At 48.6% G+C, this 25,663-nt stretch overlaps 2 protein-coding genes across 2 annotated transcripts in view; one reads left to right on the forward strand and one right to left on the reverse strand.

Annotated features, from left to right (window-relative positions):
* The window catches only part of LOC137620800 (lipid droplet-regulating VLDL assembly factor AUP1-like), an 88,679-nt gene extending 70,631 nt beyond the window's left edge, over positions 1 to 18,048 (reverse strand). The window contains exon 1 of the mRNA XM_068351246.1: positions 17,890 to 18,048. Within this exon, the coding sequence (XP_068207347.1) occupies positions 17,890 to 17,927 (38 nt within the window). The 5' untranslated portion in view covers positions 17,928 to 18,048. The remainder of the gene's footprint in view (positions 1 to 17,889) is intronic.
* A 429-nt stretch (positions 18,049 to 18,477) lies between these two features.
* LOC137620801 (TBC1 domain family member 14-like) overlaps positions 18,478 to 25,663 on the forward strand; it is a 116,263-nt gene continuing 109,077 nt past the window's right edge. Inside the window, exon 1 of the mRNA XM_068351248.1 lies at positions 18,478 to 20,018. Within this exon, the coding sequence (XP_068207349.1) occupies positions 18,607 to 20,018 (1,412 nt within the window). The 5' untranslated portion in view covers positions 18,478 to 18,606. The remainder of the gene's footprint in view (positions 20,019 to 25,663) is intronic.

Consider the following 25,663-nt stretch of genomic DNA (forward strand, 5'->3'; position numbering starts at 1 on the left):
CAATCTCCAGCCTCTTCAGCCTCTGGAAAGTTGAGTATTTGATCTTTACAGTGTATAATTTTTAGCTCCTGCCTCACAGTGAAATTAGGTTAATTATAAGAGTTGGAGCTTCGCCTACACCGGAGGCGCCATGGGCGCTGTCGTTCATTACGCATGTGTTATTTAGTTAGCCTGAACGACTTCCCCGGTTTTAAATAGCATGAATATTTACAAAGCTATTCAGTCATATTCTGGGAAGTTATATTATGCCAATTGTATTCTTTAAAGTTTCGGCGATTTAGGTAACCGAACCTTGCCTGCGCTAGGCTTCCTAGCCTGGCGCTTTAGTTTACCGTCATGCATGATATAGAACGACTTTCCTAGTTTTAATAACATTAAAATATGAAGCTATTTAGACAATTTATACTTTTCATCAATTCAGGCAGAGATAGATATCTCCTAAAATTATTATATAAATTGATACTTGTCTCCAGTGGAGATTTAGGGGTATTCCCTTCTCCCTCTGAGCGTAGCCTTAGGTTACAACCCTATCTTGGTCTTGCCACTAAGTAGACACTCCGGCTTGACTGGGCTAGTGTTTCCTGTCCTTCTCCCTTGCCGGCAGATAGCCGACTTTGGGTTTCGTTCAGAACCTCAGAGTATTCAGTCTTTTGCCGGCAGCCGGCCGGCAGGGTGAGTAGTCACTCCCCTGCCGGCCTCAGCTGCCGGCATAGGAGGCTAGACCTCCCTAGGCCGCACTTGAAGTGGTTGTATGATGCAGCTACCTTCTCCCTGCGGTCTAGAAGACTAGTCCTGTGCTCGCAGACCCTAGGCTGAAGAATAGACATTCTTCTGCCGCCGGCACTGAAATGATGTTTCTCCCAGGTTAAGAGGGGCCAGCAATGCTGCCGCCTCCCTCTTAACCCTGTTGGCAGACCCTAGGTTGAAGAATAGATATTCTTCTGCCGCCTGGGACAGCGCCGATATTGAAACAGTTTCTTCGTTGTGTGGTAGGACCGGCAACCCTACCGCCTCCTTCCACACTTCATACATGACCCTTTTCCCTACCCCCTCTGTCCTTTAGCGATGGCCTAGCCAACGCAACTCTTTGGCCCTCGTCCTACAATCTCGTAGCTTTCTGTGGGGCTGGCAGGGGCTCCTTCACAGCAGCTGTTTAGTCGCTCAGCCTTCCCTTATGGACACAAGGCTGCGGGAAAAGCTGCGCCAGCTGGGGAGGCGAGCGATCCCCTTTCTGTAGTGTTCTTCAATCCTCTCTTGGAATGACATCCACATACCAGTGGCCGGCAACGGTTTGTGTTTGGATGGAAGCCTAAATAATACATTCTCCCCTTCCATTTGAACTCTCCTTCTGGAGGAAGGCAGTAAGATTAAGTACTTACACCCTTATATGCTGTTAACATACATTAATAAGGTACCCTTCACTCCATGCTTTCTCTCTATCTATTAGTTAGTGCCGCTAAGTACTAACCCAGCCAGCAGCAAATTCCGGCAGGGTCGGTGCCGCCGGCAGATGCCAGCAGGGTCGGTGCCGCCGGCAGATGCCAGCAGGGTCGGTGCCGCAGGCAGATGCCAGCAGGGTCGGTGCCTCCGGCAGATGCCAGCAGGGTCGGTGCCGCCAGCCACTACCCCCAGCCACTACCCCCAGCCGGCGCAGGTGCTAGGTTGTTGCCGCCAGCCACTACCCCCAGCCGGCGCAGGTGCTAGGTTGTTGCCGCCAGGCACTACCCCAGCCGGCAGATGCCGGCCGGGTCAGTGCCGCCGGGCACTCCCGCCGGCTGGATCCTTCCGCCAGGTGCTAGCCTAAAACTACAGTATATGATTATACAGTAGCAAGTATATTTGCAGTATAGATCATACGGCAGACAGAAAACTATAGTATATATTATACAGTAGTTATTTTCCAACATACAGTACACTGTGTATCCTTGCACAGTCTTTTGTTGAGACCAATTATATATTGAAAGAAAGATTTCTTTCAATAAACTGATAGATGATCAGTTACCACTGACCCACATTATTAAAACCTTGGGAAAAGTCAGTGTTAAGTTACACTTTTCTACCCCTAGAGGTTAGAACCCTTCCCTTGGGTTTCCTGAATAGGAAAACTGTAGGTTTTAATTTTGGGGGAGGTCACAGCCATTGACTGGACAGGAAATACAAGTATGTGTCTTTCCTAGCTCCTTTCAAGCTTGTCTATCCTAAGCTATAATGCAATAATATTAATAATAATAATTATATAGTTTACAGGAGGACAATCCCAAGTGCCAAGTCGTCTTTTGCAACGTGAGGAGCAAGGACTTCTGTGGCCATGTGGAATGCAAAGCTCATGCCCTCTGCAAAGCTACTAAGGGATCTCTGGTACTGGGACCCCCAGGACTGCAAGACTTGCAAGGCCTTGGTGACCGAGGCGTTTGATGACCCCAAGACAGCGGAGTCAAGGGACGCAGCTCGAGAGAAGCTGTGAACATGGGTTCATGGGTTCCAGAAAAACACCACGGGACCCTACCTTCCTAGGGAAAGGATGCGCGCTTTGCTGTTCCCGAAAGCGGGTGTGGAAGCCGCCATACCCCAATCACGACTTGATATCCCTTGCGTCCAGATTGGCGTAGACACGGACATCTCCAACGCCATGCAGGACATCAACCTAGATGAGAGGATGTCGGAGGTGTCTGAGGACACTGAAAAGGACCTCATAGCGGGAGGTACCGAGGAGGAGTCCACCTTGGCTCCTGAAGAAGAAGAAGAAGAAGAGGATGACGTCGAATCGGAGTCCCTTCCGTCAGTTCCGGCTCAAGAGCCGTTACCCTCTACATCTTCTGCCCCTACATTAAATGACATGAGACAGGCAATGGCCAGTGTCATGGCGATGTTGGAGAGCCTTCGCAAGCAAGGCGAAGAAAGAGAGGCGAAAATGGAAAGGCAGATGGCCAAACTTTCCACTTCTTAAGGTTCTCGCAAGAGACTAAAGGTTCAAGATCTACCAACTTGCTCTGATGTGAATCCCTGGAGGTATGCGGAATACATGCCAATGACCAGTGGCGAGATATTTATATCAGAGAAATTGGGGACCATCCCTACTGAGGAAGTTGAATTCTGGCCAAACTTCCAGTCTTACCCAGATTGCTTCGTCCGTCTGAAGACGGAACCAACATTGAGGGAGGAGACAGAACCTAAGGAGGTCATAGTACTTGACCACGGTAAAGCTCAGGCTCTTCTATCCAGTAGCCTGAAGGAGAAGAGCTTCACTAACTCCAAAGTGTCAGCCCTTAGCAAGAAACATCCCACTTTTCTTGCTCCAGCCTCATTAGCCTTTCCCTTAACGGATATCACAAATTTTAAGTACAGTAATTTGTATTTTTCCTAACAGTACTTACCTCGAACTACTTTCTTAGGAGCATCTGGGATCGCCTCCCTAACCGACCAAGAATTTTGCGCAGTTCCCCCCTATCTCAGTTCTCCCTTGTCGGGTCCCTCCGTAGCGGATGGATACGTGCCCTGAGGCGACCCGGGGTCAGCGCGCGAGAGTACGCTACTAGGTCTGTGTCGCCAGTAAGCATATGTTAAGTACTACTTCGAACTCCTGTAAAGCACCAGGGGCAGGATGGGTGGGCAATAACCCGAAAGTAGTTCGAGGTAAGTACTGTTAGGAAAAATACAAATTACTTAAAATTTGTGATTTGTTCCAACACGGAGTACTTACCTCAAACTACTTTCTTAGGAGATTTACACTTTAGGAGGCGGGGGTGGACTTACAGGCCGGAAGACTCACCACTACCATCCCAGGACACGGGACCTAAATAGGAGGCTAGGTCCAGACGACACAAAGGACAGGGTAGGAGAGTCAGGGGAAGCACGCTAAAGTCTACCTGTTTGTATAACTCACCTTTATGCATAATCCGGACATGGGCTTCCACAACAGCCATCTCTCACATGGGAGGAGGAAAGGAAAAGGAAAAAGGGTAGCAAGGAGAGAGGAGTAAGGAGGAAACTTGTGTCGCTTGCAATTACTTCCCTCGGGCTACCCAGGGCTTTAGCCTTAAACTTGTTGCATGGCCGAAATAACTGGTCCAATGGAGGAGTCCAGGGACTTCCTCGTAGTGTCTTTCAGGTAGTGGGCCGTAAAGGTGGACTGCCTGGACCATGTGCCTGCTCGCATGATTTGGCCTACTGCCATGTTGCTGTCAAATGCCAATGAAGTGCTAAGACCTCTAATATCATGGGGTTGCTTGGTACCAGGGACTGCCAACCCCTCACTGTCGTAAGCTCTCTTGATGACTTGCCGAAGACAGAAGGAGATCGTGTTCTTTGACACTGCCCTCTTTACTGGGCCTGAGGAGACAAACAGACTTTTGATGGCCGGCCGGAGTCTGGTTGTCCTACTAAGGTATTTCCTGACTGTTCTCACTGGGCACAGGAGCAAGTCTTCCAGGTTGTCTGAGTGAGGGATCGCCAGGACTGAGAACCCCTCATACCTTGGGTCTGCAATGACCGGGTTCTGTGTTTTGGCCACAAATCCAGGCAGAAACTTATAGGATAGGTCCTTCCACCCTTTTGAGTGCTCACTCACACGCTTGGCTGAGGCTAGAGCTAGTAAGAACACTGTCTTGAGGGTGAGGTCTTTATCCAGGATATCCTTGAGGGGTTCGAAGGGAGGCCTTGTCAAAACCTTGAGAACCTTGGCCACGTCCCACTATGGGACCCAACAGGCGCGGGGGGAACAAGATTGCTCGAAACTTCTGATGAGCATGGATATCTGGCGAGAGGCCCCCAGGTCGATGCCTCTGAGTTGAAATACCTGCCCCAGGGCCGCTCGGACCCCCTTGATGGCTGGAATCTCCGGAGACCCCCAGGTCGTCCCTCAGGTGAACCAAGAAGTCTGCAATCTTGTGGACTGATGCATCCAGAGGTCTCAGATTCTGTGTGGCACACCACTTCACAAACGTGGCCCACTTAGCCTGGTACACCACGCTCGAGGACTTCCGAAGATACCCTGACATCCTCGAAGCTGTCTTCTCCGAGAATCCTTCTTTCTTTAAAAGACGCTTGATAACCTCCACGCATGTAGCTGAAGGCACTGAGGGTTTTCGTGAAACCTTCGAAAGTGAGGCTGGTGCAGCAGATCTTCCCTTATTGGCAGGGGCCACGGAGGAAGGGTGGCCAGGTCCTGTAGATCCGCGAACCACTCCCTCTCCGGCCACCAGGGCGCTACCAAAGTCATCCTTGTAGCCCTTGATTGTCTGAGCATGTTGAGTACCTGCCTGAGAATTCCAAAGGGGGTGCTGGAAGGCGTCCTCGAACGCGGCTGCCGGGTCTGGCACAGGAGAACAGAACACGGGGAGCTGCGTGTTGAGCCTCGTGGCGAACAGGTCTATCACCGGTGAACCCCACAACTGGAGGATTTTCTGGGCCACTTGTGGGTGTAGAGACCACTCCGACCCAACTACTTGCCCTGTCCTGCTGAGGCCGTCGGCTAGAACGTTTCTCTTACCCGGAATGAACCTGGCTGTGAGAATGATGTGTTTCCTCTCGGCCCATTCCAGGATCCGAGACGTGAGATCACACGGCTCCCTTGACCTCAATCCTCCTTGTTTCTTTATGTAGGCCACCACGGTGGCGTTGTCGACATGAGGGCTATTGTGTTCCCCTGAAGGCGATGGGCGAATATTGCGAGGGCCTTTTGCACTGGCCGGAGCTCGAGCAGGTTTATGTGGAGGAGCTTTTCCTCCGGGGACCACTTTCCCTCTGCTGTCTCTTCGAGCAGATGGGCTCCCCACCCCTCCTTTGACGCTTCCGTGAAGAGCAACATCAGAGGAGCGGATGCGAACAGCACCCCCTGTAGGGTGTTCCCCCTGTCGTACCACCAGAGGAGCATGTTTCTGGTGGCTTGAGTCATCCTGACTAAGGCCTGAGGCGGGTCTCCCGGTGACCAGAGGTCCTTCAGATTCCACTGGACCGGCCTCAGCTTGAGCCTCCCCTGAGGAACTAGCTTCTCCAACGAGACCAGGTGGCCCACGAGTCTCTGCCAATTCTTGGCTCTCACGGCTCTCACCGGTGCATTTGTTAGGAATGGTCGCATAACCTGATCCAAATTGTCCAGCCACTCTTGAAAGGGCAATGCCCTTGCTAACTGGGAGTCCAGGACCATCCCTAGGTACATCATCCTGATGGTGGGGACCAACTGGGACTTCTCTAAATTAACGGTAACCCCCAGTTCTCTGCAGAACTGTAACAGCTTTGCTCTCTGCTCTTTTAAGGCTGCCTCTGAGGCTGAAAGCAGCAACCAGTCGTCGAGATACCTGATCAGCCTGATGCCCTGCTTGTGTGCCCAGGCTGATACTACGGTGAACACCCTTGTGAACACCTGAGGAGGCGTTGACAGGCCGAAGCAGGGGTCCTGAACTGTAGAGACTCGGATCCCCACTTCACCCAGAACTTTCTGCTGGAAGGGTGTACGGTGGATCTGAAAGTAGGCGTTTTTGAGATCCAGGGACATCATGAAATCCCCTTCTCTCAAGGTTGCCAGTACCGACTTCGGCGTGTCCATCTTGAAGGACGTCTTCTTGATGAACTTGTTCAGGGCCGAGAGGTCGATGACTGGTCCCCAACCTCCCGTAGCTTTCTCCACCAGGAAGAGCCTGCTGTAGAACCCCGGGGACGATTCCTGGACGGGTTGCAGTGCTCCTTTGTTCAACATGGCTGACACCTCCTCCTGCAAGGCAGCTCTCTTCTTGTGATCCTTGGGGGCCAGCCACTCCGCCCGATGCTCGGGAATCAGAGGGGGCGGCTCTGTCAGGAAGGGAATTCTGTATCCCTCTCTGAGGACTACCACGGGTCCGCACTGTTGTCCCGCCATGCTTGCCAATAGTGTTCGAGGCATCCCTCCACCTGTGGCATGGGAAGGTGTAGGGGACCTCCCTTCCCATCTCCTTCTCGTCTTGAGCCGGCGTATTTCTGTCTAAAAGAGGCCTGGGTTGGGGCACCACTTCTGCGGGAGGACCGCGGGGACTGATGCCAGGAAGGAGAAGGGGCCTCCTGTCTAGCTGGTGGCATAGGTGGGTAGGCCCTGTCCACAGACGGTCATCGATGTGGAGGACGTCTAGCCGTTGGCTGTCTGGCCTCCGCCATGTTTTTAAGTTTCCCCACTGTCTCAATAGTTTCTGCTACCGTCTGTAGGGGGAACAGGGTTTCACCCCACACTGGAGCATTTCTCAGGAATTTTGCCTCACGTTCGGGGAGTCTACGGGGGAGCCTGTTAAGTACCGTATCTCTCCTCCTTAATACCCAGTTAGCTGTCTGGGTCAGGGACTGGAACATAAGGAACTTTATGGCTTTGCCCCCTGAACGTATGAGTTCATGTAGTAGAGCTTGGTTCTCCGACACCGAGAGATCGTGGGAGAGCTTGAAGACTGCTAGGGTGCATGCCCACCAGTCCAGCCAGGAGGCCACATTTATGATGTCCTGCGCTGTGTCCTCCATCATAGCGGCCTCCGCTTGAGAGAAGACCACTGGGGCAGTAAGGCTCCTGTCATCCGTACTGCCCTGGCTCAGAGTAGCGACAGCTTCTTCCAAAGTCCGAGGCCCCGCAGGCCGTCTGTCTGGCACATAAAATTTCTTCTGGGTCCTCAGTCCAGGCACGAGCTTGAAGGACCCTTGGGCTCTGAGGGAGTTCTTGGGCCCTGAGACAAACCGGTTGACGTGGTCCATGCCCAGGGCCACGTCCGGGGCCAGAGGTAGGGTCAGGGATGGTTTCTGTTGTACTGGGTTATCCACCACCCTTCCCAAACCCGAAAGCCAGGCCTGCTCTGAGGACGGTTTGGGGTCATCTAGCCTGTGGTGGTGCCTAATCAGTGCCAACACCTTCCTGTAGGAGGATACTTCATTGGGAGAGCATTCGCCAGTATCCAATAAGCCCTCTACCACTTGATCCTCCGTGTCGGCTGTATCCTCGATCACGGATGGATCCGTCGGGGCGGCCGTATCCCTGACGTCTGGCCGGCTCGATGGAGTGGCTGCCTCCATCACGGATGGAGCCGTCATGGTTCTACCCCCTCCCAGGGGAATCCGTGGAGAGTGACTACCCTGCTGTGCCAGCGACTGCATCCGATGCCTGGATGGAGCCGGTGAGACTTTGGGAGTGTGAGCCATGCTGCCGAGCTGAGCAAGCGGCTGCCTCCGCTGAACGGATGGAGCCGGTGACTTGCCAGGCAAGGGCAAGGGAAAGTTAAAGTGTGCCAACGGCTGCATCCGAAGCATGGACAGAGCTGAAGAGACACTGGGCAAGGGCGCAGAAGCGGCTCCAGCGTCCGCTGAGGCAGGCACTGTAGCGGCAAGAGCCCTGTTCGACCCGCAAGGGGGAAAAGCCACTTTAGCCCTCTTCTTTCTGGAACACTTCTTCTTCTTATTCTTCTTCCTCGTAACCTTGGCCTTCTTCCTCGACGGGCCTGAGTTCGAGCTCGACTTCTTTCTCTTTTTCCTCGTCTCCCGGTCGCTGGAGTCCTCCGACGATGACGAGCTGGAGGACGAGAAAACGTCCGAGGAAGATGAAGGGGAAGAGGAGCTATCCGAGACCTCCGAGTCTTCTGCCACCAACCTAGGGACTTGCGATTGTGCTACCATGGTGATGGGTTCCATGAAGTCCGGCGGAAGCGCGACCGAAGGCGCGCGTAGTGACCCACGTGAGGCAAACCAGCCAGAGAACTCTTCTTCCTGTCGCATGGGTGACTTGAAGGGCGTCCTTGGCGCCGTCCACACAATGGAGTCGGGGTCCGAAGAGCACGTGGCTTGCTTTTCTCTGTCTCGATCGCCCGCAGAAACCGCTGTTCTTGAAAAGCACTGCCACGATGGGGGGTAAGGAGCTGGTGTTCCTGACTTCCCCCACACCGGGTCTTCACTCGAGACGGGTCCTGCGGGCACCAGAACCTCGTCTACGGAAAGCACTTCCGTCACCAAAGCAGACTCCCCACTTGTCTGTGTAGGCACAATGCAATTAGAATCAATGAAACCAGGCTCATGGGGAATAGCAATGGGCTGTTTCCCCGCAATGGACTTACCTCGTCCCCTACTCTGGGTAGGGGAAGGGGAAGAAGAACCTCTCTCCGAAGAAGCTGACGGAGATGTCAATGGCGAACCAATACCAGGCTTCCTAGGCGACCGCTTCGACACCTTCTTCTTTTTAGTTCCGAACAAAGTCCACTGGCGCTCCGGCTAAGACGCACACTCTGGACACATGGAGGCAGGCGAGAACACTCTGCCTCTACAAGAGGAGCACAACGTGTGCGGATCGACGCTTGACTTAGAAAGCCATGCCCCGCATGACTTACCGGCCTTGGGCCCAGGACAACGGCGTTTGCATTCCATATGGGAATACACAAGCAACACAAATACACAAGGAAAGGATAAGGATGGGAAAGCACAAAGGGAATACGTGTAACACAATGGTGGGTCAGACGGGATGTGAGAGAGAGCGGCGAGATGTTATCTACGCCCCGACCAGATGCTTACTGGCGACATGGACCTAGTAGCACACTCTCGCACGCTGACCCCGGTTCGCCTCAGGGCACGTATCCATCCGCCACGGAGGGACCCGACAAGGGAAAACAGAGATAGGGGGAACTGCGCAAAATTCTTGGTCGGTTAGGGAGGCGATCCCAGATACTCCTAAGAAAGTAGTTCGAGGTAAGTACTCCGTGTTGGAACAATAAGGTTTTAAGACAGTGATGAAGGCAATAGAGGCAGGCAAACCTTGCCCTACACTTGAGGAGTGTAGACCATTATCCTTAGCCCTGCCCACAGAAAATAAGGACTGGAAAGAAGTTGGGAAGTTGGAGGCAAATATCGCTGGACGTCAGTTCAGTGAAAATCTCCCAAAGTTGTCTGACTTTCTCTTGCGTAGGGAGCAAGAGACCAAAGAAAGACTGGCCACATCTCTGTCTCTACAAATTTGTCTTGAGAGCAAAGGCCAGCAACAGTAGAACCCCAAATATGATCATGGTTATGGACAAATCACATTTGGCTACTATGGTAAAGGACCTGTATGGCTTTGTCAAAGCGAGACGCGCATGCAGGGAGTTCATGTTTGCCTCGGCACCAGTAAAGCACGAACGCAGGAAGCTGATAACTTCCAATATCTGGGGTAAGGACCTCTTCCCGAGCAAAGTGGTCAAAGAAGTTGTGGACAAGGCCGCCACGGAGAATAGAAATCTTCTCCAGAAGTGGGGCATGTCGAAGAAGAGGAAGTCTTCCCCGGATGAGGGTCCCCAGCCTACAAGGAAGACTAAACGACCTAGGTTGCCCTCTCGCCCTTTCAGACAACAGCAACATCAACAACTTCCCGCAGCTCCCACGACCGCGATGCCCCAGATGGTGGCTCAGCCCCAACCAACATGCCCGAGATGGTGCCTCAGCAGCTGGTTGCCCAGTCACCAGCGTTCAACCCTGGGTTTGAGAGGTGGACCACTACTTTTCGTCCCAAAGGTAGAGGGTATAAACGGGGCTCCTCTAGATGCCCCCCAAGAGGTAAGGGTGGTAGGGGAGGACGCGCTAAAGGAGGTAAATCCTCTGAAGACCAGAAACAATGAGTTGCTTCAGGTAGGAGGGAGACTCCAACAATTTCAGGATCGTTGGACCTTCGATCCTTGGGCCCACAGCCTAATCAAGAACGGACTTGGATGGAGCTGGAACAAGGTTCCACCACCATTCCCTCAGTTCTTCCAACACTCTACCCCTGTACTGGAAGAATACACCCAAGAACTTTTGAGCAAGCGGATGATAAGGAGAGCAAAGTCCATCAAATTCCAAGGAAAGCTGTTTTGTATTCCCAAGAAAGACTCAGACAAACTCAGAGTCATCCTGGACTTATCACCACTCAACAAGCTCATAGAAAACTAAAAGTTCAGGATGTTAACCCTTCAACACCTAAGGACCCTTCAACCAAAAGGGGCGTACACGGTCTTGATAGACATGGCAGATGCCTACTGGTATATTCCAGTCAACCGCCCTCTCTCCTCCTACCTAGGATTCAAGCTACAGAAGAAGTACGTCTTCAGAGCCATGCCCTTCGGATTAAACATAGCCCCCAGGATTTTTACAAAGCTTGCAGACGCAGTCGTTCAACAACTACGCCTAGAAGGTGTCCAGGTAGTAGTGTACCTGGACTATTGGCTGGTGTGGGCAGCATCCAGGACGGAATGTATGCAAGCTTCCAACAAAGTGATCCACTTTCTGGAACATCTGGGATTCAAGATCAACGTCAAGAAGTTTCGACTATCTCCAGCTCAAGTTTCAATGGTTCGGAATCCACTGGAACTTAAAAGTCACACTGTCTCTCCATTCCCCCAGGGAAGAGGAGGGAGATAGCAAGATCTGTCAAGAGACTACTGAAATCCGACAGGATCTCAAGACGCCAACAGGAAAGAGTACTGGGCTCTCTCCAGTTTGCATCAGTGACAGACCCAGTGCTAAGAGCACAGCTAAAAGATGCGTCAGGAGTCTGGAGAAAATACGCATCAAACGCTCGAAGAGATCTAAGAAGACCGATACCGACCCTACTACGATCACTTCTTAAGCCATGGTCGAAGGCCAAGAACCTGAAGAGGACCGTGCCCTTGCAACCACCTCACCATCAGTCACCATCCTTACGGATGTCTCGAAGGAAGGATGGGGAGGTCACTCCCATCAACGGAAAGTTCAAGGGACTTGGTCTTCCCTATTCAAGACCTTCCACATCAACTTTCTGGAGGCCATGGCAGTCTTTTTGACACTAAAGAAACTCCCCTCGCAAATCAGCCCATATAAGATTGATCCTGGACAGCGAGGTGATAATGAGATGTTTGAATCGTCAAGGCTCGAGATCACCCCAAATCAACCACATGATGTTGTCCATCTTCCGCCTGGCAGAAAAGAAGAGATGGCATTTATCAGTACTTCACCTCCAAGGGTTCCGCAATGTGACGGCGGACGCTCTATCCAGGTTCACGCTGATAGAGTCAGAATGGTCCCTAGACGCAGACTCATTCTCCTTCATCTTACGTCAAGTCCCAGAACTGCAGATCGACCTCTTCGCAACCAGCGACAACAAGAAGCTACCTCGTTATGTGGCCCCATGCGAGGATCCTCTAGCAGAAGTGACGGACGCCATGTCCCTCGATTGGAACAGATGGAACCGGATCTACATGTTCCCTCCTACCAATCTCCTAATGAAGGTCCTCAACAAGCTGAGATCTTTTCGGGGAACGGCAGCTCTAGTGGCTCCCAAGTGGCCAAAGAGCAACTGGTTCCCTCTAGTATGGGAACTGAAGCTGAGGCTGGTCCCTCTGCCGGACCCAGCAGTCTCAACAGGTCCAGAAGTTGAATGCCTTCGCTTGATCACAGAGAACCCAAAGCCTTCATCTCATGATTTTCTCTCCTTAGCAGTTAAGAAAAGATTTGGGATCTCGAAAGGCAGTATAAACTTCTTAGAAGAATATAAGTCTAAGTCAACCAGAAGACAATATGAATCGTCTTGGAAAAAGTGGGTTGCTTTCGTTAAAGCAAAAAGACCAAAAGAAATCTCAATGGACTTCTGTCTGTCTTTCTTTATTCACCTTCATGAACAAGGTCTGACAGCCAATACGATAACTACGTGTAAATCAGCTCTGACTAGACCTCTACTATATGCCTTTCAAGTAGACTTGTCAAATGACATCTTTAACAAGATCCCTAAGGCATGTGTTAAACTTAGGTCTGTAGCCCCTCTAAAGCCCATTTCATGGTCCATACTTCAACAGTGAGCAATGAGGATTGCTCCCTGAAAGATTTGACTCAGAAAGTCATTTTCCTGTTTGCTATAGCCTCAGGGGCTAGAGTTAGTGAAATAGTGGCCCTATCAAGGGATGAGGGCCATATTCAGTTTACAGAAGTGGGAGAACTGAATCTTTTTCCCGATACAACATTTCTCGCTAAGAACGAGCTACCCACTAAAAGATGTGGTCCCTGGAGATTCCGCCCTCTGAAGGAAGATGTCTCGCTGTGTCCAGTTGTCTGTCTAAAGGTCTATCTTCGAAGAACTTTGGAATTCAGGGGAGGACAGCTCTTTCAAGGAGAAACTCCAGGTTCAAACCTATCCCTAAAACAACTGAGAGCGAAGATCACCTATTTTATTCACAGAGCGTATCCTGACAGTACACCTGCAGGTTATGATCCAAGGAAAATCGCTTCATCATAACTTCTTTCAGTACATGGATTTTGAGCGTTTTCGTTCACACACTGGTGCAGGAGCTTAAGCGATTCGTGGTGGCGACAAGTAGTGTGCTAAAAACTGTTGTCTAGTGCTACGAAGAACGGTGAATTGATTGGGACCATCAATTAAAAGGTGAAGGTATTGACACCTGTTAAGTGCAATACTTTGATGTGAGTGTCTCTAAGGGGACACTAAGGACTGTTCTAATTAGATGATGTGAAGAAACATATATATATAACACTAGCGCCGTGTGTACTTACACAGTGTGAATAGACATTTAACATTATGAAAATTCATATTAGAAAATTTATCAAATTTTCAAATTACTGTGGCATTAATTAATTAAGCTTTCCCTTTCAGGTGAAAATAAGAATTTTCTGTTTAATTTACTTATGTTTCTCATTATATATACTAGCATCTATATTATATCTGTTATTTCATGTTGGTCATTTCTTGCCAATAAATTATCAATAGGTATTTGCATCTTATTTCGCCCTACCATTGAATTGTAATAATAATATATCAGAGTTTGCTTACCCTTCAATAAAACTGCATATATTTTATTATGAACAAAAGTATAGCTATACCCTTGTTCTGACAAACAATACAACATTATGTAATAATGATTGTTCCAACACGTAATACATACAGAGAGATCTGTATGTAGGGATACTATGTTTGTTCTGATACTACTGTATATGCAAACCTTGAGACTTCCTTTCCTAAGTTTAGTATGACTCTTCCCTGCAGGGGGCAGGAAGCACTGACATGGTTTATGCTTAGCAGTAATGACGTATAACGGTAACGCCATATGTCTCAATGGTCTAGATGACCAAGAGGAAAAATTTTCCCAGGGTTAAGGTACTTTTAAAAATCCACAGATACAGTACTTTCTAGTAATTCTCTGGTAAGCTTCCATCAGAACGATATGGCTTGTGAGATAGCCATGTCGTCCTGATGGACCCACCCTCCTTTTCTATAGAAAAGGCCTTGGCAGGATCCCTCCCGAAACTACTATATCTATAGCACCATGCTCAACGCTACAAAGAATAGCGCGCTGGGTTGACTACAGCGCCATCTAGATACCCTTCAGTAGTACGAGAGGAAAGGGTACCCTGATAACGGCTCCCGTTCTAGCTATTTACGATTGAAAGGGCTCAACGTTGTTTAACTTTGGTTTCCAAGTTAGGACCGCCTACTCTCAGTAAAGGTCGCATATAAACAAATCATTAAAATTTATTTTTATGTTTATTATAAATGGAAAGTTAATCGAAGAGGCCTAATAAAGGCGGTGAGATATAAAATATATAGAGGAAAATCTATAATTAATTTATAACGTGATAAGATAATTGCTAAAAGCCTAAACCCACTTCCGTCTAAGGGAAGGGTCGGCCATTTAAAAGTCAAAGAAAGTCCATACTCTCTTTGTCATCAAAAATTAAATCTATCCAAAAACGAGTTCAAGATTTAAGATGAAGATAAAACACCTGCACTGCGAAAGCTCAAACCAAAATGAAGTACTTCACCAAATATGTTGAGAAAACTCCAGGTTCTACAGTGAGTAAAAGTACGTCTTGTCGACACGTCGACAGAGAAGAAATTGAGGTTTTGTTTACATCGAGAGTGGTATCTGGCCGACAGTTGCCGCTGGTGGGCACACCCGCAACCTGTATAGCGATCGCTGGCGAGATTTTTATGTATGTGTCTGTCGAGCAACAGAGTTGCAGCTATTATATATTCACCGGCTAAGTTAAATATTTAAAAATCTTTTTTACATGCTTCTTTCATATTATGCAGTCATGTTATTGTTATGAGTAATTATGTGTAGCCATTTATTAAGGATTTATTATGGGTTTTTAGGCTGAGGAACGAATTAAATGAATTACCATGTATTCTTACGGGAAAATTCGTTTCTACATCTGAACATTTTCTACATCCGAAGTTGGTTGTGGAACGAATTAAATTCGTATGTAGAGGTACCACTGTATGTGTGTGTGTGTATATATATATATATATATATATATATATATATATATATATATATATATATATATATATATATATATATATATATATATATAAATGCACATAAATAACTACAATATATATAATTATATATGCATTTGGAATCGTCATAAACGTGAAAATGTTAAGAGGAAATTATTGTCCATATGGAAGACTATATTATCATCTAGTTTTGTATATCATATATAGCAACAGTATAAATTTGAGATCTGTCCTTTTCTCTGATTTGATGCTGTACTCGGACGCATCAAAAGAAGGGTGAGGGTCCCACTTGTGGCTAGCAGTTGTGACATGGAAAGGGGGGGAGGGGGGGTTCGGCTAGCAGTTGTGACCTGGGAAGGGGGGGGGTTCGGCTAGCAGTTGTGACCTGGAAAGGGGGGGGGGTTCGGCTAGCAGTTGTGACCTGGAAGGGGGAAGGGGGTGTTTGGCTAGCAGTTGTGACCTGGGATTGTGACCTGGGAAGGGGGAGGGTTCGGCTAGCAGTTGTGACCTGGGAAGGGGGGGGTTCAGCTAGCAGTTGTGACCTGGAAAGGGGGGGTTCGGCTAGCAGTTGTGACCTGGGAAGGGGGGGGGGGGTTCAGCTAGCAGTTGTGACCTGGAAAGGGGGGGTTCGGCTAGCAGTTGTGACCTGGGAAGGGGGGGGGTTCGGCTAGCAGTTGTGACCTGGAAAGGGGGGGGGTTCGGCTAGCAGTTGTGACCTGGAAGGGGGTGTTTGGCTAGCAGTTGTGACCTGGGATTGTGACCTGGGAAGGGGGAGGGTTCGGCTAGCAGTTGTGACCTGGGAAGGGGGGGGTTCAGCTAGCAGTTGTGACCTGGAAAGGGGGGGTTCAGCTAGCAGTTGTGACCTGGGAAGGGGGGGTTCGGCTAGCAGTTGTGACCTGGAAAGGGGGGGAGTTCGGCTAGCAGTTGTGACCTGGAAAGGGGGGGAGTTCGGCTAGCAGTTGTGACCTGGAAGGGGGAAGGGGGTGTTTGGCTAGCAGTTGTGACCTGGGAAGGGGGGGGGGGGGTTCGGCTAGCAGTTGTGACCTGGAAAGGGGGGGGGGTTCGGCTAGCAGTTGTAACCTGGAAGGGGAGGGGTTTGGCTAGCAGTTGTGACCTGGAAAGGGGGGGTTTGGCTAGCAGTTGTGACCTGGAAAGGAGGGGTCTTTGGCTAGCAGTTGTGACCTGGAAAGGGGGGGGGTTCGGCTAGCAATTGCGACCTGGAAAGGGGGGGGGTCAGCTAGCAGTTGTGACCTGGAAGGGGGGGGTGTTTGGCTAGCAGTTGTGACCTGGAAGGGGGGGGTGTTTGGCTAGCAGTTGTGACCTGGGAAGGGGGAGGGTTCGGCTAGCAGTTGTGACCTAGGAAGGGGGAGGGTTCGGCTAGCAGTTGTGACCTGGGAAGGGGGGGGGTTCGGCTAGCAGTTGTGACCTGGAAAAGGGGGGTGTTTGGCTAGCAGTTGTGACCTGGAAAGGAGGGGTTTTCGGCTAGCAGTTGCGACCTGGAAAGGGGGGGTTCGGCTAGCAGTTGTGACCTGGAAGGGGGGGGGGGGTGTTTGGCTAGCAGTTGTTACCTGGGAAGGGGGAGGGTTTGGCTAGCAGTTGTGACCTGGGAAAGGGGGTGTTCGGCTAGCAGTTGTGACCTGGAAAGGGGGGGGGGAGGTTTGGCTAGCAGTTGTGACCTAGAAGGGGTTTGGCTAGCAGTTGCGACCTGGGAAGCGGGAGGGTTCGGCTAGCAGTTGTGACCTGGGAAGGGGGAGGGTTTGGCTAGCAGTTGTGACCTGGGAAGGGGGAGGGTTTGGCTAGCAGTTGTGACCTGGGAAGGGGGAGGGTTTGGCTAGCAGTTGTGACCTGGGAAGGGGGAGGGTTCGAGTAGCAGTTGTGACCTGGGAAGGGGGAGGGATTGTGACCTGGAAACTATTAGGTTAGGTTAGGTGGGTTTGTTAGGTTCTGTACCGTTTTACAAATCTCAAGTGTTAAATAATCACGTTTTGGTCTGTTTTCAGCCACTTCCATGAACCATATACTTTTTCCACTGGTTATCCAATGCTTATTTTGTATTTCTGACAATTACTATAGCTGCAAATCAATCATTTATGACAATTCCCCACCCGAAAAAGCCCGGTTTCCCACTAGGGTTCCCCAAAGTTGTTTTATATAAGGGGGGTTCAAGGACTCATGAATGGGTAGTTTGCCCACGTAATCATGGTCAGAAATGCATAAAAAGATAGTAAGAAAAATATGTGGTTCATGTATTTGGCAGGAAATTAAAGTATATATTTACTGACTGAAGATATTAAGGCTTTCAAGAGGAAACTGAGGACCTTCTTGCTTTCTAAGTACTTTGTTAATGTTGATTTAATAACAAACGAGCAATATGCAGTGTGAAATGCTTAATGCCTTGGAATGAATATGATAAAATGACTAAAGGTCCTATTAACAGTATGGCTCCCCTGCTGCATAGGTCCAAAAAAAAGCAGCCTAAGAGTATGTGAAGTAAAATTGTTGGTCAGAAATGCATAAAAGACATGAAAATGACTAAAAAAAACTTGGTTCATAAAAAAAATCAAACAAGATTGACATTGGCTTTCGAAGACTCGCCTACGATACCGGTAATTATACCAGCAACATTCTTACTTGCTGAGGAGCAGCACCTTTTCAGTGTTACCCACCTGTTTTTGACAAACAATGCCTCAATCGGTACCGCCATGATGACACAGTAGAATGGTCATAACTTAAAATATAGTCATATTTAATATTTTCTTTTACGCAGCCACTCTCCAGCTGTATATACACTAAGGCTTCAGGTACACTAGTTAGACCGAGATTGTATAATCAAGGACATTACCAAATGTTTTCTGTCACATTTGTAATAATAGCCATTATGTTGTGTTAAATTAATGAAAAAAGTAGTAAAAGTTCTAATTGTATTATTATATATGATTCTATCACTAAATGTTATCTTACAACTAATTCAAATTGACAAATCAAGTTTTACTTTCACCGTTTTGTGATACGGAAATATTTTTCTAGCATACGTCATATGATCAATGGGATATTAGCTTTTGAAAAACAAAATATAAATTATAAGACATACAGTATGTAATACTTTTATAATATTCATTAAAAATATATTTGGGTATTCATATAAATAGATAAATAGTATTTGACCGATTTAGTTTATAAATAGCGACTTTACAGAAGATGTATGTTACGTTGTTTACATGTATCGTGACAGATGGCGACACTGGCAACGAAAATTAGTTCAGTGAACAACAAGAGAACGGTGTAGGTGGGTTGTTGTTGTTTATAAGTGGATGTAAATAAGCCTTCTTCTTTCCCGTGATGTGATTTGGGAATTTATTTCGGGTTTCCTTATTGTTAAAGAAATGGACTGTACGACTGACCAAGACCTTCTACCGAGAGATAATGCGTCGCCAGAAAGAAACGATTGTTCATCCTCTGAGGCTTTTCTAAGAGAGTCCTCCTCACCTAGGAGTGGAGGCATCTCCAAAGTTTCACTCCGTCTCCTACCCTTTAAATCTGAATCATTTAAGGCCCAGTCTCTCTTGGCTCGGTTTCACAGCTCTAGAAAGTCTGAAAGTGGAATAAAAGGCGAGCTGAAAGGGTCAAGTGGACCTTGGTCAGGTTTTAGTCGAGGAGGAAAGGCCCCCAAAGTGGGAGCTGGCCACTTCGAGACCACACAGGGTGTAGGTAGTGGTAGTGATACAGAAATTACATCAGCGAGCCTTCCTGATGACCTTAACCAGAATACGGGGTCGATAGGCTTCAACAGCACCAAAGTTGGGCAAAGCTGTAGTCCGCCAAGTGACGATGTTGAGAAAACATCTACTTTCGTGTGTGGGGAAGATGCACCGTTCCTATCATCGGAGGGGCAAAAGACCTCTGAAAGCTGGTTCGGTACCTGGCCGGGGAGGCCAAGGAAATTAAAAAGTTTGAAAAAGAGGTTACTACCATCTGGGACCAAGAATGCCACCATTGATCAATTTTCCAAAAGTAGTGATAGAATGCAGGATAAAGATGTAACTAACAAGCCAGAGAAGACTGTCATTAAAGACCACGAACAAAACTGCAAGACAAAACCTGGTGAATCCAGTGAAATACCTGTAGATCTGGGGAGCTTTGCAAAGGATCCTATGCATCACGTCTCATTAGATGCCTTATTAGAATCTCTGCCTTTAGTGTATGATCCTACAACGCGTCAGTTGTGTGTAGGTTCTGCTAAGAAAGGTCACAATGACATTCATACTAACAAGAGTAGAATGTCCAAAACACTTTCTCCCAGATCTGATTCCAGCGAGCATGTAGATGTTGAAAGTAAAGAAAACGGTGAGCCCAAGGAACACTGTCTTGATACTGAAGAGGAATCTCAGAAAGAAGCCTTACTCAAACCATATGAAACTGGAGACAATGCAATCTCATCGAAGCATTTAGAAATTATACAAGAGGTCGATGAAAGTAGTGAAAGTTTGCGCTATATTGGAAAAGGTACTATGCAATCTGGTAATGGCAGTGGAAGCTCTTCTTTAGAGAGAGGGGTCTTTGAAAGTCCGCGCAACAGCTTACAGCGAGCTAGCACAACAAATTCTTTGTCAATAACAGATGCTAGTTCTTTTTCAAGTTTGTCAAGCTCTAATACTGAACTCTCTGCTTATTCTGCCTCTGATAGTGCAGTATGTTTGGCTTCACATCTATCAGAAACGAGCTCTTTGCGAGACTTTCCTTTTTGTGAAGGTGAAAATAAGAGTAAACGTAAAGGGATCACCGACTTTCTAGCTAGGTGAGTATCATATTAACTTTTAATCTTTTATTCGTTTAGTATCCGATTTTATTATGTTCGTAAAAGTTATATTTTGCCAGTTTTATATTTCAGTCAGTTGGCAGGTTCAGGACCCTTGAAAAGGAATGAACTTGTTTTTAAGATATTTTTGATTACCTTCACTTTGTCCCAGGAACAGTTTACAGTAATAAAGTTAGATTGGGATTTTGAATTTTTACTTTTGCAGTAATTTCCCATCCTACACCAATAATTGCTTCCAAGAACACAAGTAACTCAATTTTTGACATGTTGGATTTTTGCCATATAAATTACATACATACTGAACACAAAAAAAGTTCTTAAAACCTGCTATCATTTTTGAAAAACCAGGTACCTACATTAAGCTTCCAATTTAAGTACTGTGTGGGACAGTGCAGTGCTTAATCTTTATATGTACTTAATATAATGTAGAAACCGACATAAATTTGAGTAAAACGGCATATCGTGGATTTTTTTTTATCTAGTACAGTAATTAAGGAAGAGCAACGTAAAGTCGGAACTGTCGTATGACGACCCAATATCAAGAGGGAGTACAGTACATGGGTAAATGTGCCAAATATACCTCTGAGGCAAAGGGGTGTTATTGTAAGTTCATGGAGAGCAGAAGAGGTTATTGATAATGTCACTAATGTCATGTGCTTGTTAGGGAAAACATTAAAGAAATAAATATCCAGTAAACCAAAACTTAGAAAGTATCAAATGACAAAGGTAAGAATGTTAAATTACAGTAAACATGTGAATGGGAAAAAATAAGGTTTAATGAAATTGGATTGACTCAGTGGGGTAACAGAATCAGAATATGTGTATGTTGCTTTGTAGATATTCTAGTACATTTTATGAAGATAAAGAAGATAAATGATGGCGAGGGTTGCAGGTATGAAATGACAAGAACTGAATTCTCTGGGTTAAAACTTAAAAATAGTTAGATTACTGTAGTTTCACAGGTCTGTTATTTAGCTTAATACAGTACTAACAAATTTACCAGTACTGTAATATGATTGCTTCTTCCTCTTTTATTTTAATTCACGTTTTAACTCGGTGGATATAACATGGTATGCAGTCGTCAATCTGATTAACTCCCGTAGATGTAGACCTTCAACTTGTAATATCCTTAGATATGAACATGCATGTGTAATAAATTTATAAGAATTTAGATAAGCGTAGAATTAAGGATTGTGGTTGAATTTAGATTTAAGTAGCACCACAGTAGGATTATTTAGCACATTTGACTAATTTCATGCCTATCTCATTTTTGGGATTATTTCTGCTGTTTAAGGCCAGAATTGATTGATGTTGCCATTAAGCCTTAAGGTAGTGTTGATCTTCTAGTTACATATTATATATGTCTGGAAATTGCTTGACATTGCTTGTTCTTATTATATGACTTACACGATAATGAAGAACAAATTAAAATAAAAAGATCACTGCAAATAGCTTGAAAGGCAAGATAGCCATAGATACTACTATGAAGTGATTGAAAACAGTGTGTGGGGGTGGAATTTATATTTTAGTGTTGTTATTACGGTATTATTACTTGCTAAGCTACAACTCTTGTCGGAAAAGCATGATGCTATAAGCCCAAGATCTCCAACAGGGAAAATAGTCAGTGAGGAAAGGAAATATACTACAAAAGAAGTTTAAAAATAGTAACTTGTTCCATAACCGAAATACAAACCTTAGCTATTTACATAGGGTATTACTTTCGGCGTAGCTGAAAATGACGAGCCATTAGATTTTTAACGAGGGTTTACTACCCCCGCGCTAGTTAGCAAAGGGGAAGGGGTAGCTTGCTACCCCTCCTCCCCCACACACTGGTGAATTGTCTCACTTCACTTTTGGCTCGGACGATGAGCAGACCTGTCTGTCTTTCGTCCTCGCTTTTGACAGCCTTAATCTGTTTTTTTCTTTTTCTTCAGCTTTGTGTGTTTGGAAGTTGGCCTCTACCTTCATCGCAATTATGCGCAAGTGGCCTGGACTCCCCGGCCGCCCCTGTGGAACATTCATGTCGGCGGTCGAGACGGATCCTCACACCCTTTGCCCGCAGTGTCGAGGTCAACGGTGTGATAGAGACTTAACTTGTAGTGAGTGCAGGGAGTGGTCTACCTCCCAGTGGGAGAGGTTTGCCCGGCGGCATAAGAAGAAGTCCAAGAGAGACCTTTCTCCTTCAAGGGGTGCCTTGAAGAAGGAAGGCTCCAAGGACTCTTCTTCCGCCGCCCGAAGCTCCTACTCGGTCGGTCTCTCGTGAGAGGCCGTCGAGTGGTAGCGTAGGCCATTGTTCTGTTTCCCGACCTTGGGGTGCGGGAGAGGGCGCTGCCTCCCATAACGAGGCAGCTCCCCCTCCTCCTCCCGGGGAGGATATTGATTCTCATTACGATGATGACCATGCTGTGTCTAATGATGATCTCTTTCAGCTTTGGGCTTCCTTGGGGCTTAAGGGCTTGCCCTCCAAAGAAGCGCTGTTTGACCTGATCCAGTTGGGGGCAGCTGTCAAGCAATCGTCGGTAATAGCGGAGGTAGATCCTCTGTCTATTGTCGACGTTGTTGTGGCAGAGGCTTCCGACGGGACTGGTCAAACCTCTGCTGCTGTTGCGGACGTTGCTGAAGGTTCAGCCTCCCCCTCCGAACATCCTTCGAGGGGAAAGTTGAATTCTACGGTCTCTCCTGCGGGTGCGTCTCCTCCTCGGGGGAGCGCACTGACAGAGACTCCTCTTTGGAGGACCGACGATGTGGATGCCCTGCCTCGAGGTCGCGCTCGTCCTCCTCTTCGCCGTAGGGGCCTTCCTTCTCTCTACAAGGGATTAGGAGGCGCCTCTTTGGGTCTTCTTCACCCTCGCGTGCTCATTCACCTGCGCGCGCCAACACGCCCCGTCACCAGTGCGCGTATATCTCCGCGCTCCAGCAGTCGCCCACGCGCAACCCTCCGAATGCTCCATCACGCCAGCGCGACCCCCATTCTCGCCGGGATCCGCAGCGCGTGCTTCCGACAGGGACGTGTACTTCCAGATCGCCATCAGGATCGCCACTGTGCAAGCGCAGGGCTCTCATCCAGAACCAGGAAGAGTCACCGGAGAGGTCCTGGCAACATTCTTCCCTTTCTTCATTTGAGGCAGAACCCGTTGCGTCCACTTCAAAGGATCAGGAGATCCCCTTCCTCCAGCGGGGATTACTGACACTGCGTCGGTCACCCGTCAGTCTTGGTTTGGTCACCTGATGAAAGCGGTGGTGCAGGCTGTGAAGCCGGCCCTCGCTGATCTGGGACTCAAACCAAAGACAGACTCGCCCCCGCTGAAGAGAAGGAGAGGAGTGGACTTCGTGGTGACTTCTCCCAGGGAGAAGTTGGCTCCTAAGAGGTCCGGCAGGAAGGCTCCATCCCCTTCGCAGTCGTTTTCTCCTTCTCCTGTGGACGAAGCTTTTCCGTCCTCAGGAGAGTCCAGTGAAGTGAGGGCCTCTCCCATGGCACCAATGGGAGGCACCCCACCTCGAGGAAGAGAAACGTCTCACGCAGAAGGTACCTTCCAGATCTCTTTGCTGGAGTCCTGTATCCCGTCCAGGAAGGAACCCAAGGACTCAAAGACGATTCCTAAGTCGTCTTCACGGATCCGACCAGAGCCAACCAGACCCCGGGAGAACGTCCACGTGTCTCCCCAAGAAAGAGCCTTTGGGGACAGGAGACTTAGCTGCCAGTCCACAGGGAGGAGAGCAGCACGAGTCGGAGCATGCCTTCTGGCAGGTCTTGAATCTGATGAGGCAACTCAACAGGTTCAAGGACCCGGAGATCGCCCCTCGCGAAGGCAAGGATACGGTCCTAGACCAAGTCTATGGTACCCAGAAACCCCCAAAGACCAGTGCAGCTTTGCCTTGGTCCCAGGGGGTGGAGAGTGCCAGAGATAAGGTCGAAGCCCAGCTCTCGGAACTCGCCTCCTCCAGCCATTCTTTTGCCGGGAACAAACTTCTCCCACCTCCTCGTTTACAGCAGAGGAGGTAATTTGAGATCATGTTGGAGTCCAGTATAGCTCTTCCCCTCCACCACTCGGTGGAAGAGCTCACCAGGGGAACTCCTCTTGAGAAGCTCTCCTCCCGGCAGGTGACATTCTCGGCATCGGAAATCCTTAGCCAGGAGAAGGTCGCGAAGTGTGCCATGCAGGCCACTTCGTGGCTGGACGTCTGGCTGGGCTCTCTGGGCATCCTATTGCGCTCTGAGGACTTGTCTAAGGAGAGCAATAGGAAGGCCCTGGAGACCTTCCTCCTCTCGGGTACTCGCTCCATCAAGTTCCTGGCTCACCAGGTTACCAACCTGTGGGCCAACTCGATCTTAAAGCGACGTGATACGGTGACCGAGAAGTTCCATCCGAAGGTCCCCGCCGTGGATGTCTGCAGGCTCAGACACTCCTCCATAATTGGACGAAGCTTGTTTGAGCCCAAGGATATAGAACGCACAGCTGAGAGGTGGAGGAAGTCGAATCATGATTCGCTCCTCCAAAGGGCCCTCACATCTTGGCCCTACAAGCCTCCAGCTCCACAACAGCATCAACAGCAGCCTCGCAGGACACCGAAGCAGGCTCCGGCAGCTAAGACGAAGGTGTCTAAGCCACAGCCCTTTCCTGTCAAGGACAAGAGGGGTAGAAAGTTCTCCAGGGGAGGCAGAAATCCTAGAGGGAGCAGCCGTGGCCGTAAACGCTAGGATTGGCAGTCCCCCTGCGTGTCCTCCTGTGGGGGGATGCCTACAAAGTTGCGTGCACAGGTGGCAGCAACATGGGGCCGATTCTTGGACGGTCTCTGTGATCGGCCAAGGATATCGCGTCCCATTCACAACATCTCAACCTCCCCTGACAGCGAATCCAGTGTCGTTGAGCTCCTATGCCATGGGATCAGCAAAGGGGCGAGCCCTCCAAGAGGTCGTCGACAGCTCCCCAGGCTTCTTCAGTCGACTCTTTCTTGTAAAGAAGGCGTCTGGAGGCTGGAGACCCGTCATCGATCTCTCAGCTCTGAACAAGTTTGTCAAACAAACTTCGTTCAGCATGGAGACAGCAGACACGGTCAGACTTGCAGTGAGACCACAAGACTTCATGTGCACACCGGATCTGAAGGACGCGTACTTCCAGATCCCAATCCATCCGTCTTCCAGGAAGTACTTGAGATTCAGCCTAGACAGCAAGACCTACCAGTTCAAGGTACTGTGCTTCGGTCTCTCCACAGCACCTCAGGTGTTCACCAGACTGTTCAACCTGATTTCGTCGTGGGCGCACAGGAATGGCATCCGTCTCCTCCGATATCTGGACGACTGGCTGATCCTGGCAGACTCGAAGTCGACCCTTCGTCGACACCAAGACAGGCTTCTGGGACTTTGCCAAGATCTGGTGATCATGGTAAATCTCGAGAAGTCCTCTCTGCAGCCAACCTAACGACTGGTATATCTAGGCATGTTATTAGACACCAATTTCCACAAAGCCTTTCCATCAGACGACAGGATAGCAAGGCTGAGGAGGGTTGCAGAACCCTTAATCAAGCGAGAAGAGCTTCCAGCCCAATCATGGTTACGTCTTTTAGGTCAACTAGCCTCCCTGGCCCGTCTGGTCCCGAACGGCCGTCTCAGGATGAGATCCCTG

Source organism: Palaemon carinicauda, chromosome 27 (genome assembly GCF_036898095.1).
Source record: "Palaemon carinicauda isolate YSFRI2023 chromosome 27, ASM3689809v2, whole genome shotgun sequence".
Taxonomy (NCBI): Eukaryota; Metazoa; Arthropoda; class Malacostraca; order Decapoda; family Palaemonidae; genus Palaemon; species Palaemon carinicauda.